We start from the raw sequence: 12582 nt of genomic DNA, 5'->3' as shown, positions 1-12582 counted from the left end.
TTCCCTCCAGCCCCAGGGCCTTTGCGCCTGCTGCTCCTTCTGTGTGGTGCATTCCCTGTATTCCTCCCCTTTCCCCAGGCTCCCTCCTCTTGGGCCTTCAGAGCTCTACCTAGTGTCCCTTCTTAGGGAAACCCCCCAGGCTAGACCAGAATGCCTATTCTATAGGAACTCTTGGCAGCTGAAAATTTCCTTCATCACACTTATCATGTTTGTATATTTAGATAATTGTTGTGTTAACCTCTGTCTTCCACACTGGAGTGGGATGGATGGATGGATTTCTACCAGGTCCTGGTGTCCAGGCCATGTATGTATCACAGATGCTTGATACACACCTGTGGAACGAATGCATGAAGACAAGATCTGCACTAATGTGGTGGTGTCTGCAGACATTGCTGGCTCCCTTGACCATCAGATCTTTTTTTTTTGAGTTGGAGTCTCACTCCGTCGCCTAGGTTCTAGGTTGGAGTGCAGTGGAACGCCCACTGCCACCCGTGTCGACCCGCTAGGCTCAGGTAATCCTTCAGTCTCAGCCTGCCAAGTAGCCGGAACTATAGGCACATGCTACCACATCCAGCTTATTTTTTTGATTTATTGTAATCACAAGGTCTTGCCAAGTTGCTCGTGCTAGTCTCGAACCCATGGGCTCAGGCAAGTATAAAATATTTAAGACTTTCTATATACATATTTTTGTGAAAAATATGGAAAACTTCTTCCTATGTCTCTATAAAATAAATCACCTCTATGTGGCCCCCCACTTCAGGGGTCCTTGGTGCATGCCACACTCCACTGTGCTGCTGTGTAACAGGGAAAATCTCTGTCTGGACCATATCTTAATCTGTACGGGATGGGGTTAAACTCAATGTTTTCTGAGAGTCTGGAATCTAATAGAAACTTGTCATATCTGCATAATGAACATCTGTATACCTAACCCTGAATTGTACCCAATACCTTTAAAATTAAAAAAATTAAGAGGAAAAAAGTAACATTAAATAAAAAAAAAAAACTTGTCACTATAATCATGTTTCTCTGAACCCAGATAAAACTCTGAATGCTTCTGGATGACATGCATTAGCTGTGCAAAATGACAGCCCAAACCAGTGGGTGTCTTGTTACCTATTAGTAAGGCACCACATTTGTGGTTTCACGATTTGAGTCTATTGTCCACAGATTTCTATCTCTATGTGAAAAGCTGGCTTTATGTAGGCCCCTACCTGGGAAGAGCTTGTTTATCAGCTCAAATCCCACCACGAATCCCATTACAATCCTAGCTTTTCTCTTAGGTTAGGAGATAAACTAAGTATAAATGTACTGTAGCCTTGCCCAGGACACTGGTAACCAGAGCTTGGAATTGCTGGGGTAGGAAATTGTCCATGGAATATGGCAAGCGGGAGATGGGGGGTGGGCACTGAGGACCCTAAGATGAAGTCCTACCCTAGGTCGATGGTTCAGTGGCCAAGATTACAGCTAAGGACCAGGATGGTGCTGGACACTGGTTCTGGGCTAATGCCTAAGGCCTGCTGGTCCTTCCATCCCAGCCAGGTGCCTTGAGAGTCGTGGCTAAGCAGTTTGGAAGGACTGGTTCCAAGTAGTGCTCAGGCCTCTGAGGGCTGATCTACAACCTCTACCAGGCTCGCAAAAGGGACATCCCCCAAGGACCCTGATAAATTGATGGCAGCAGGATGGATGGGTACTTCCCAGGGTGTCTGCAGGCTTCCATGCCTGCCAAGGGTTCTGTTACAGCAACTGTGTGAAATCAGATGGCTCCCTCTCTCTGATGCATACTGACAATGACCAGGGCTGATCTTGGTCAGGATTTGTGGGGTGCTGGGACCTGTCCTGGAGGGGAACTCCCAGAATCACGGTCACGTGAATGTTCCAGGAAATGGGGTCCTATTTTATCATTACAGGTTGGTGAGGATTACAGGGGCTCAGTGGCTGTACAATGCCAACCTGTACCGGCTTTTCTTGAAGAGGCAACACAGGCCTTACAGATAACACAAAAGACTCCCGTTAGGCTAAAGCAGTGGCCATTCTGGTTGGTGGATGTGCTGCCAGAAAAATAACAAAAAACAAAACCAAAAACCTCCTGTTTAACCACAACAGAGAATTTATTTTTTCTCAGGTAAAGTTAATAAATAACTCCTCCTATACCTGTTGGATACAACAAGCCTGTAAAAGGGATATGAATAAAAGAGGCCTCCTATGTTGCTTCTCGAGTAGGGCAAGGCAGGAGTCTCTGTTCAGGGAGGGTGTCCTGGCCTGGCCAGCTCATCCTTCAGGCCTTGTGCGGAGCCGGATCTCCATCCTGAGAAAGGCCTTGAGGTTCTCATCAGCCACGTGCTCCTCTAGGGTGGCCAGGGCACGCTCCCCACCATCCTGGTAATGCTGCAGCAGTGTGTCTGTGTACTCCACCCACACGCAGTTGGGGCAGCCACTCATGCAGCAGTTTGTGGGGGGCTGGAGCTCAGGTGGCAGAGGGTACTGGGGTTCTGAGGGGCTCCTGCTGGACACAGAGGCCTTGGGCTGTCCGGTGCTGTTTGCACCTGCTTGGGAGTCCAACTCCATGTGGTCTGTCCCAAACTCTCTGCAGCCATCAGTGGCTTGTGCTTGAGGAAGTTGCCTGTGAAGAATGCTGCTGGTTCCAGGAAGCCTCTGGCAGCAATCCCAGCTGGAGAGCCAGCATGCCCCCTAAGGATGTAGATAAACATGACTCTCCAGGAAGCTGGCAAGGTCTTGCTTACCCCCAGTTTTTGAGAAATCTCAGTCCTCCTATCACTGGACAGGTAGCTCCATGTCCTTCTCAGCCTCTCTACTTCCTGCGTGACTTTAGACAAACTTATTTTACCTCTCTAGACTCAGTTTCCCCATCTGTAAGATGGATGGTGTAAATACAACATGGTATGACTCACAAGAAGTGCTGAGTTTTCAGGCTGGCACTGGATGTGCCCTTCAGCAAACGGTGGGAGGTTGGCCTCCCCAGCTAAGATGACTACTGTGTGGACAGGAAAGGGGGAGGTAGATCCCTGTGACATCCTGGCCAGTAGTCACCTCTACCAGTACAGCCAAGTCCTTCCCCTCTCCTCTGATAGATCATACTGACTAATCGCATCACCCTTTATCCCATGTTCCCTGTCACATGAGAAGCCCAGGCCTCTCAGGCCATCCCATCTTCAGACTCTAATCCTCCAAATGGCTGTGTGGGCAGCCTTCCTTCCACCCCTGCTGTTTGTTTATGTCTTTTTTTTTTTGAGTTGGAGTCTCTCTGTCACCCATGCTGGAGTGCAGTGGCACGCTCACAGTCACTGCAGGCTCAACCTACTGGACTCAGGCGATCCATCTGCCTCAGTCTTCCAAGTAGCTGGAAACACAGGCATGTGCCACCACGCCCATTAATTTTTTGATTTACTGTAGAGATGAGGTCTTGCCAAGTTGCCCAGGCTGGTGTCGAACCCCTGGGATCAGGCAATCCTCTTGCCTCTGCCTCCCAAAGTGCTGAGATTACAGGCATGAGCCACTGTGCCCAGTTTTGTTTGTTTGTTTGTTTGTTTGTTTTTGTTTTTTGAGTTGGAGTCTCACTCTGTCGCCCAGACTGGAGTGCAGTGGCCGCTCCCGGCCACTGCAGCCTCGACCTGCTGGGCTCCGGCGATCCTTCCGCCTCAGCCTTCCAAGTAGCCGGAATTATAGGCATGTGCTACCACGCCCGGCTGATTTTTTGATTTATTGTAGAGATGAGGTCTCACTGCCCAGGCAGGTCTTGAACCCGTGGGCTCAGGCAATCCACTCACCTCAGCCTCCCAAAGGCATGGGATTACAGGCTGAGCCACCGAGCCTGGCTTCAGTTTTTTTTGTTTTGTTTTGTTTTGTTTTGTTTTGAGTTGGAGTTTCACTCCGTTGCCCAGACTGGAGTGCAGTGGCCGCTCCCGGCCACCGCAGCGTCCACCCGCTGGGCTCCGGTGATCCTTCTGCCTTAGCCTTCCAGGTAGCCGGAATTACAGGCGCGCGCTACCACGCCCGGCTGAATTTTGATTTATCGTCGAGATGAGGTCTCGCCAAGTTGCCCAGGTGGGTCTCGAACCCGCGGGCTCAGGCAATCCACTCACCTCAGTCTCCCAAAGGCACGGCATTACAGGCTGAGCCACCAAGCCCAGCTTGTTTTGTTTTTTTAATTTAGAGACAGGAGTCCGTCTCTGTTACCCAGGCTAAGGCAGTGGCACGATCATGGCTCACTGCAGCCTGGAACTCCTGGGTTCAAGCGCTCCTCTGCCTCAGCCTCCCAAAGTTCAAAGTGCTGGCATTACAGGCTTGAGCCTTCGTGCCCGGCTTCCCGTGCTCTATTAACCCTATCATCACGGACCGACACACTACACACGTCACATATTTATCTAATTCTTCCTGTGAGGAGCATTAGTTCCTTGTTCACTGCCAATCCCCAAAGCCTGGCAAAACTCGCACACAACAGGCACTCAATAGATACTGCCGGATGAGAACGTGCTCATTCACCCAGGGCTGTTACCACCAGGGGCTAAATGGCCCTTCCACATATTTGGGTTCGGGGGCATGGAGGGCGCAGGAGAGACAAGCGGGGGGAAGGCCTGCCTGCGGCGGCCTGCACACGATCCTCTCGGCCCCGTCTGCACGTGAACGGCAGACAGGTCAGGGCTTCTCCCGGGAAGCCACGCCGGCCCTCGGACCGAGGGCTCTCGGACGTACCCCGAGCAGGGGCCGCGCGGCCGGTACCGAGGCGTCCCGCGGCCGCCGACCTCCGGCCCTGCCCCGCCCCAGCCGGGATACTTGCCGAGCCGCGGGCCCTGACAGCCAGCGCCCGACCGCTCCAGCATAAGCTCCTTAGCAGCATCGCTCGCGGGCCTGGTCTTGAAATCCACCCCGGCCGTGAGAGCCGGCCGCCTTAGACGACCCGGACCCGTCAGGCTGCCGCTCTGCTCCGAGAGCAGGGGAATGGGCGCAGGAAGCGGAAGTGGCGCTAGTGGGGGCGGAAGTGGCTTCACTTCACTTGGGAAGCAACCGTGTGGAGATGGAGGGAGGTGGGCGCAGATCGGTGACACCCGCGGGGGTTGCTGCTGACCCTGGGAGCTTCCGACGACCGCAGGCGCGATGGCGGCGGCGACAGCAGCAGCAGCAACAGAAGAAGAAGCTGCTGCCCCGGGGGAAGCAGCCCTCAGCCCCGCAGCCGGGGCAGCGCAGGTGGGTACCCTCCCTGGCGAGTCTGCCGCCTTTCCCGGAGGAGGGGACGCCTTGGAGGCTCTACCCTGGACCCCCTCTAGGGAGCGTCCCCACATACACCCCAGGACGGGCTATTCCCTTCCTCTGCCTGTGGCCGTGGCCCACTCTCCTCGAAGATCGGTTGAATGAGTGGAGGCGTGAGTCTCTCGTTTTGCATTTGCCGCGTCCCAGGTGTCCCATCTTTGCCATTCCGGATGAGGTCAGGGAGTGACATGCCTTCCTCGATTTTTGGAGTGCCTTTCGCCCTCGCATCCTATGAGAAAGCAGCCTGAACACCAGCTAGAGTCTAGGTGATAAGGGAAATGAGACAGAGTAAAGGTCCCGACTTGCGGTCCCTTGACTGACTCGCGCCACAGCAGCCAGACGTGGCCCTTAAGTTTCTTCTTCCACACCCAGCTTCCCTGATTCTGCTTTATGCTTTACATGGGACGGGTGTCACTCCTATGTTTTCCTAATCAGCAAAGAAAAGAAGAAAGTAAATTGCAAGCCCAAGAACCAGGACGAACAGGAAATCCCTTTCCGACTCCGAGAGATTATGAAGAGCCGCCAGGAGATGAAAAACCTGACCAGTAACAAGAAGAGGAAGAAAGAGGGTATGTGCAGGCCCATACTAGGCAGCAATAGGCTTTATGTATCAGAATCTCCCCAATTGCCCAAATTTCCAGGGCATTTCAGGCAGAGAAAATATGCCAAGACCCAGTGCCATGAGGGTGCAGGAGCATGGGAAGGCCATGAGTGGCCAGGGCCAAAGCAGTAGCTGGTGGCTGGGAGTGCTGTGCTCCCAGGGGAAGCTTGGAAGGAGCCTGTGGGGCCGGGTGGGGAGGAGCTGTTCATGGGGCCTCAGGGGCCATAATGAATTGGCTCCCCCCACTCCCCCAAGAGTAATGGAGATCCATCAGAAGTTTTAAGCAGGGAATGTGTGGTTTAGATTTACTCTGAGAAAAACAGATTACCAAGTAATGATGGAGTGAAAGTGGACCCAATGGGGCCAGCGAAGCTATTGCCAGTGAGAAGTGATGCTTCCTTGGATGAGAGCATGGAAGCCATGGCAGAGAGAAGTGGGTGGTATCAGGAACTGAAGAAGGAAAATTGATCACACCCCTCTGGGAAGCTTGCTTTTTTCCCCCTCTGCCCAATCTGGGTAGTATGCTCACCTGTTGATCTCTGCCACCCAGAGGTAACACTCTGGGCATATTGGGAAATGGTGTCCACTGTGTTCATATTTTGTGTATATACACATTTGTTTTTCCAAATGTAGGACTGATTTTACAGCAATGCTGTATTAAAATTTGTGTGTGAACCATATGCTTTTTGTTGGGGGGCTATATGGCTTCCAAAGGGATGGTGAAATGAATAGGTGAGGAAGGGAAGGGGTAGTCTTTTATTTTGAGTTGGACTCTCACTCTGTCACCCAAGCTGGAGTGCAGTGGCATGCTCATGGTTTGTGCAGCCTCGACCTGCTGGGCTCAGGTGATCCTTCCACCTCAGCCTTCCAAGTAGCCAGAACTACAGACGTGCGCCACTACACCCAGCTAATTTTTGATTTATTGTAGAGACAAGGTCTTGCCATGTTGTCTAGGCTGGTCTTGAATCTGCAGACTCAGGCAATCTTCTCGCCTCCACTTTCCAAAGTGCTGGGAATATAGGCATGAACCACCACGCCCGGTGGAAGAGTAGTCTTTATATGACCTTCCCAAGAGAAATAATATGCATATTTTCACATACTTATGATTTAAAACCTAGACCATCATTCTTTACTCATTTTGCGTCTTGCATTCTCATTTATAGTAAATCACCTAGGTCTTTCCGCATTTTTTTTTGGAGTTGGAGTCTCACTGTTGCCCAGGCTAGAGTACAGTGGCAAATCACGGCCACCGCAGCCTCAACCTGCTGGGCTCAGGCGATCCTTCTGTCTCAGTCTTCCAAGTAGCTAGAACTACAGGTGTGTGCTACCACGCCCAGTTAATTTTTTGATTTTATTGTAGAGACGAAGTCTCACTGTGTTGCCCAAGCTGGTCTCGAACCCTAGGTTCAGGCAATCCTCTGCCTCAGCCTCCCAAAGTGCTAGGATTACAGGCATGAGCCACCGCACCTGACTCCACATTTCCATGTGTAGCTCTATCAGACTTCCTTTGACAGCTGTGCAGTGAAGTCTGGATGAACAGAGAAGTATCCATTCCACCAGTCACCTTCTGATGGCATATAGGTGGCTTCTGGTTTCCTTTTTCAACTGAGCTGTGGTGGACATCTTTGACATATTCCAGTGGGCTGTGGGAATCACATCCTTAGGAATGTCCTACGCTGGACATTTTAGATCCTCTTTAGCGACTGTAGTGGGGCTGCTTTCTGGTGAGCCTGGTCTTCTCTTCACAGGGCCTTGGGAGGGGAAATGAGCATGGGCCAGCTGCCTGCACCATCCACTCCCTCCTGCCCCTCACATCACGCCTCCTCCGGGGCCTCCCTCTTTCCTCAGCCCAGGTGGCCTTTCAGAAGACATTGGAGAAGGAAGCAAAGGGAATGGAGCCCGACATCGCCGTCCCCAAGTTCAAGCAGTGGAAGGGCGAGGCCACTGGTGCCTATATCCAGCGCATGGAGCAGGAGGCCCAGCATGTGTTGTTCCTCAGCAAGAACCAGGCCACCCGGCAGCCCGAAGCACAGGCAGCTCCCAAGAAGAAGTCTGAGGGGAAGAAAGCGTGAGTGGAGGATGGGAGGGCAGGCAGGGTCTGCCCCTGGAGGCCTGAGGGGCCTGAGGACTATGGGTTCAGCTTTTTTGTCTTCTGCAGTGACAGCATTTTGTTGCCATGGGCAGCCCCCACCTATCCTGTCCCATGATTCAGGGAAACCACGGAAAGAAGTTAAAACTCTGGTCAATTGGCAAGTCAGAGCTTCCTGACCTGGGTTCAGGGGAGGGAGTGGGTTCAGAGAAGCTGGGAAACCTTGGGACTCTGCTAAGACCTTGCTTTGACTTTGCTTTTCTCTGGAAAAAGCATCAAAAGCCAAATGAGCCGGGCTCCGTGGCTCAGCCTGTAATCCCGTGCCTTTGGGAGGCTAAGGTGAGTGGATTGCCTGAGCCCGCGGGTTCGAGACCCGCCTGGGCAACTTGGCAAGACCTCATCTCTACAATAAATCAAGAAAGTCAGCCGGGCGTGGTAGCACGTGCCTGTAGTTCCGGCTACTTGGAAGGCTGAGGCGGATGGATCGCCGGAGCCCAGCAGGTCGAGGCTGCAGTGGCTGGGAGCGGCCACTGCACTCCAATCTAGGTGACAGAGTGAGACTCCAACTCAAAAAATAAATAAATAAATAAAAGCCAAATGAGGTTAAGGGCCATTCACCCAAGAGCAGCTGCTGTAGGAAAGTGCTTGCCCCTACAGGAATCAGTAATGAGGGGCTTCAGTGTGAGGGTGACATGCAGCTCTGGTTGTGTTTCCAGTATTCCCCTTTCTGGTCCAAAAGAGATTTGAGAGCCTTTAGCAGTGTCATTTGTTCAAGTTCTATGACCTCTGTTAGCCCTAGCTTCTTCGTCTGTAAAGTGGAGATGGTGCTGCTGTTGTGAGGTTCAGCTGGGCTCCTAGTTCATTTCTGAGGATGGCATTCAGCATCTGTAGTAAGCCCACTGCCAGCTTTGGTTCCCTGCCCACCCCTGCCACCTCCTGCCTGTACATCACCTCCCTGACCTATGGTGAGTGGGGAGGCAGTTTCAACCTCCAAGTCCTTTTTGTAATGCATTAACCACAGATTTTCAGATGAACCAGCCCAAGATTTCATTGGAAGTTAAGAAAAATTGCCACAGCTGCATGTTTTCCTCTTTCTTTTTTTTTTCTTTTTTTTGAGTTAGAATCTCACTTCGTCGCCCAGACTGGAGTGCAGTGACCGCTCCCGGCCACCGTAGCCTCGACCTGCTGGGCTCCAACGATCCTTCCGCCTCAGCATTCCAAGTAGCTGGAACTACAGGCATTCGCTACCACGCCCAGCTAATTTTTGATTTATTGTAGAGATGAGGTCTTGCCAAGTTGCCCAGGCGGGTCTCGAACCCTGGGCTCAGGCAATCCACTCATCTCAACCTCCCAAAGGTGCAGGATTACAGGCTGAGCCACCGAGCCCGGCTGACAGTTTTTCAATTCTATAAAAGCCGCAAAGTTTAGATTGTTTTCAACTTTGTGGAGTCCTTGTTTCTGAAGACTTGTATTACTTGTAGTTACATTAGCCAGTGAAAAGTACCTTGTAGAGAACCTGGCCCAGATACAGCCTAGAGTCACAGTGGTCTCCAGAACTGTCATTCAGCATGAAGATTCCAGTCACTCTTAGGGTGATGTGTCCACATCACACTTAATACTTTGCTAGGCCCTTTAAACACAGTTGCACAATTATCACTTGAGGTGGATGATTCTCTGTGTTTGGGGTGTTTGGCAGCATTCCTGGCCTCCTTATAAGATGCCAGTAACTCCCCCCTTTCCCCAGTGTGAAGCCCCGGTCTGCAGACATTGTTAAATGTTCCCTGGGGCAGTTGTCCCTGGCTGAGAACCACTGATTAGGAACCTTAGAGGGGCCTGTTGGGTTCAGACCCCTCTGGTGGGCAGCTGTGAAGGAGACTAGGGGCTTGGAGGCAGCCGCCTGGGCTTGGGTCCCAGCTCAGGTCAGCATCCCTCAAGTGGCGGGGGGGAGATCTCTCTGCCTCTTCCTTGGGTGAAGAGAGAGTTTAGGAATCCAGATGGTGATGTGCTTTCTTTCCCAGGTTCCAGAAGCGGCGAATGGATAAAATCCGGCGGAAAAAGGAGGAAAAGGCAGCAGAAAGGCTAGAGCAGGAGCTGCTCCAAGGTAGCTCTTCCCGAAGCACTGGTGTCAGTGGTGGTCTCAGCGGGGCCTGGGCACAAGCCTGCTGTTCCCCACCTGTCCTGTCTACAGTGGGCACCTGAGGTCTCCTCTGGGGCCCACAGCCATTGGGAGGGGGAGGGAGGTAACAAGTGGATAAGCAGATAGTAGCGGCCCTGGGAGCCAGGGCTGTCGGGGTTGCGTGGGAGATTCCTCATTAGCCAATATTCTGTCCCTCCAGACACAGTGAAGTTTGGTGAGGTTGTCTTACAGCCCCCAGAGCTGACCGCCAAGCCTAGGAGGAGCATAAGCAGGGACCAGGTAAGAAGGGGACCGGAGGGAAAGGAGTTGCTGTGTGTCCCCTAGTGCTGCCAGGAAACAGAAGCCCTGGCCAATATATGTGGGGCCTGTGGATGTGAGATTATCACGTTCTTGCTGGCCATAAAGCTTTTGAACCCATGAGGCTCTGTTATCTCCCCTCCTCTGAGCCTGTGCCTCACTTGCCCTTCTCTCCTTCAGCCTGGCAAGAAATCACTAATGCTGAGGGAGCTTTTGAGCCCTTGTGATGTGTCCCAGCCTCTGACCACATCACTGGCCCGTCAGCGGATTGTGGAAGAAGAGAGAGAGCGGGCTATAAAGGCCTACCGAGCACTCAAGAAACTGAAGCAGCAGCGGCAGGGGGTGCTGCTGACATAGTCCCACCTCACTTCCCTGAAGAAGCCAGAGCTGCAGCTGTGATGAGAGAGACCCTGGGCCTGGCCTGCACTCCTAGAACCTGGTACCAGGGACTGCCGCTCCTGGGGAGAGAAATTCTTTTCTCTGGATATTCCCAATGTGGGGAGAGGTCTCCTCAGTCTTTTTCTCTCATTTTTTACCCCTAAAGACCGTTCTTTCACATGTGACCATCAACAAGCCTGCATCTTGCACCGTTGAGTGCCCAGCAGACTGGGGCCAAGGCTTGGATGAGACATATGGCCAGGGGGCTCTGTGTCCTGTTGCTCCCGAGCCTAGCATCACTCAAAGCTATATTCTTCATTCTGAAAGAAAAGCCCAGGCTGAGACATAACGGAGGTCCACTTAGGGAGGGCCCTATCCCACAGTGCTGTCCTAAATGCCAATTAATTATTGAGTCTGCTGGTTTAGATCAGCTCCATGTCAAACAGGCTTCCTGAGATTCGACAGTGCAACACAAAGCAGCACATCTCACAGCACGGCAGGCCAGCAGGAGGGCAGACAGATCTGGGGCAGCATGTACACCATCTGTGGGGGGACCCCTGTGCAGGGGACCATGACAACAGGTCAGTTAATAGTCCCCTACAGAGACAGGTAGAGCCCCACCTAAGATTTGGTTGGGATGGAAGCTGATGACAGCACACACACCAAGAGAATAGGATCAGGGTTGTCACCCACATGATAGGTCTCTAGGAGATCCTCTCAGACCCAGACTGGCTTGAGAGGGCCAGGCTTCCGGTGTTTAAAGAGGGGAGCCCAGGTTTGAATCTCCTGCTGGTACCTGGGCTATCAGCCTCTCCAAATGAGGGCAGAAGGGCAGAGGAAAGGACCAGGCTTAAAACTCCTCAAACATCAAGCAGCAGCATCTGCCAACTCATCACACCCTGTTTGGGAAGTAAGAGAAACCTCTCTGGATGTGGTCCCAGAGAGCTTAGCCCTGGCTATAAGCCCAGGGGTGGGGGCAGGGAGCGTGATGAGATGGAGTTGTTTGTGATCTTTTTCTGTCCTTCTCCGGTTTGCATTTTCTAGAGTGAAGTTTATTTGAAACAAAAAATTTAAGTTTGCAAGCTGTGTTTGAAATCTGGGCTGTTACCCTCTCGTGGCCACATTTCTATATGATTAATGGTTTTGCCCCTTGTGATGCACTCATTAGTGGTCCCAGCCTCTGATGGAGTGACCAAGCATGTTGGCTGCCACTGCAGCAGCCAGAACCTGAGGTTACATGTGCAGCTGGGTGTGGGCGGTGATCCGAGAGGGGATAGGAGCAGTGGGGTGGCGCTCCCACTTGGTCAATGGCCACAGTCTGTGGTGACTGATTGTGGGTGTTGACTCACAGCTGGGAAGGCATCACTGATTCTCAATCACTGCTTCTGTTATTCTCATGCTGTAGTAGGCTCTGAGCCCCACCCTCTGCTGAAAGATAAAGCCAGGTGGTTTGCTATTTAGTGAGAAAGATTGACTAAAATAAGGAAAACCTGACAAGGCAAAGTGACTTGGATGTGCAGACCAGTTGCAGTGGTGTCAGGAAGGGACAGTCACGGTGGGGGTGGGGGAAAGTGCTGGCTGTCCAGTGCCATAATGCCCTCGCCAGATTTCTTTTTTTTTTTTTTGAGTTGGAGTCTCATTCTGTCACCCAGACTGGAGTGCAGTAGCCGCTCCCGGCCACCGCAGCCTTGACCTGCTGGGGCTCCTGCGATCCTTCCGCCTCAGCCTTCCAAGTAGGTGGAACTACAGGCGCGTGCTACCATGCCCGGCTAATTTTTATTTTATTTTATTGTAGAGATGAGGTCTCGCCAAGTT

General features: G+C 52.2%; 2 protein-coding genes across 2 annotated transcripts; one reads left to right on the top strand and one right to left on the bottom strand.

Annotated features, from left to right (window-relative positions):
- Positions 1-2084: 2084 nt before the first annotated feature.
- OXLD1 (oxidoreductase like domain containing 1) lies at positions 2085-4893 on the bottom strand. Its single transcript, XM_008048837.2, has 2 exons — positions 4796-4893; positions 2085-2688 (listed from the first exon to the last, which is right to left on the bottom strand). The coding sequence occupies exons 1-2, from the start codon at positions 4853-4855 to the stop codon at positions 2269-2271; spliced, it is 480 nt and encodes a 159-aa protein (XP_008047028.1). The 5' UTR covers positions 4856-4893; the 3' UTR covers positions 2085-2268.
- A 139-nt stretch (positions 4894-5032) lies between these two features.
- Positions 5033-10746, top strand: CCDC137 (coiled-coil domain containing 137). Its single transcript, XM_008048842.1, has 6 exons — positions 5033-5202; positions 5638-5834; positions 7715-7934; positions 9974-10056; positions 10292-10371; positions 10570-10746. The coding sequence occupies exons 1-6, from the start codon at positions 5033-5035 to the stop codon at positions 10744-10746; spliced, it is 927 nt and encodes a 308-aa protein (XP_008047033.1).
- The last annotated feature ends 1836 nt before the right edge of the window (positions 10747-12582 follow it).

This window comes from Carlito syrichta, unplaced genomic scaffold, assembly GCF_000164805.1.
Source record: "Carlito syrichta isolate Samal-C Ts95f unplaced genomic scaffold, Tarsius_syrichta-2.0.1 Scaffold126816, whole genome shotgun sequence".
Classification (NCBI taxonomy): Eukaryota; Metazoa; Chordata; class Mammalia; order Primates; family Tarsiidae; genus Carlito; species Carlito syrichta.
The sequence above is the reverse complement of the archived record's forward strand: the minus strand, read 5'-3'. Positions and strand labels throughout refer to the sequence as shown.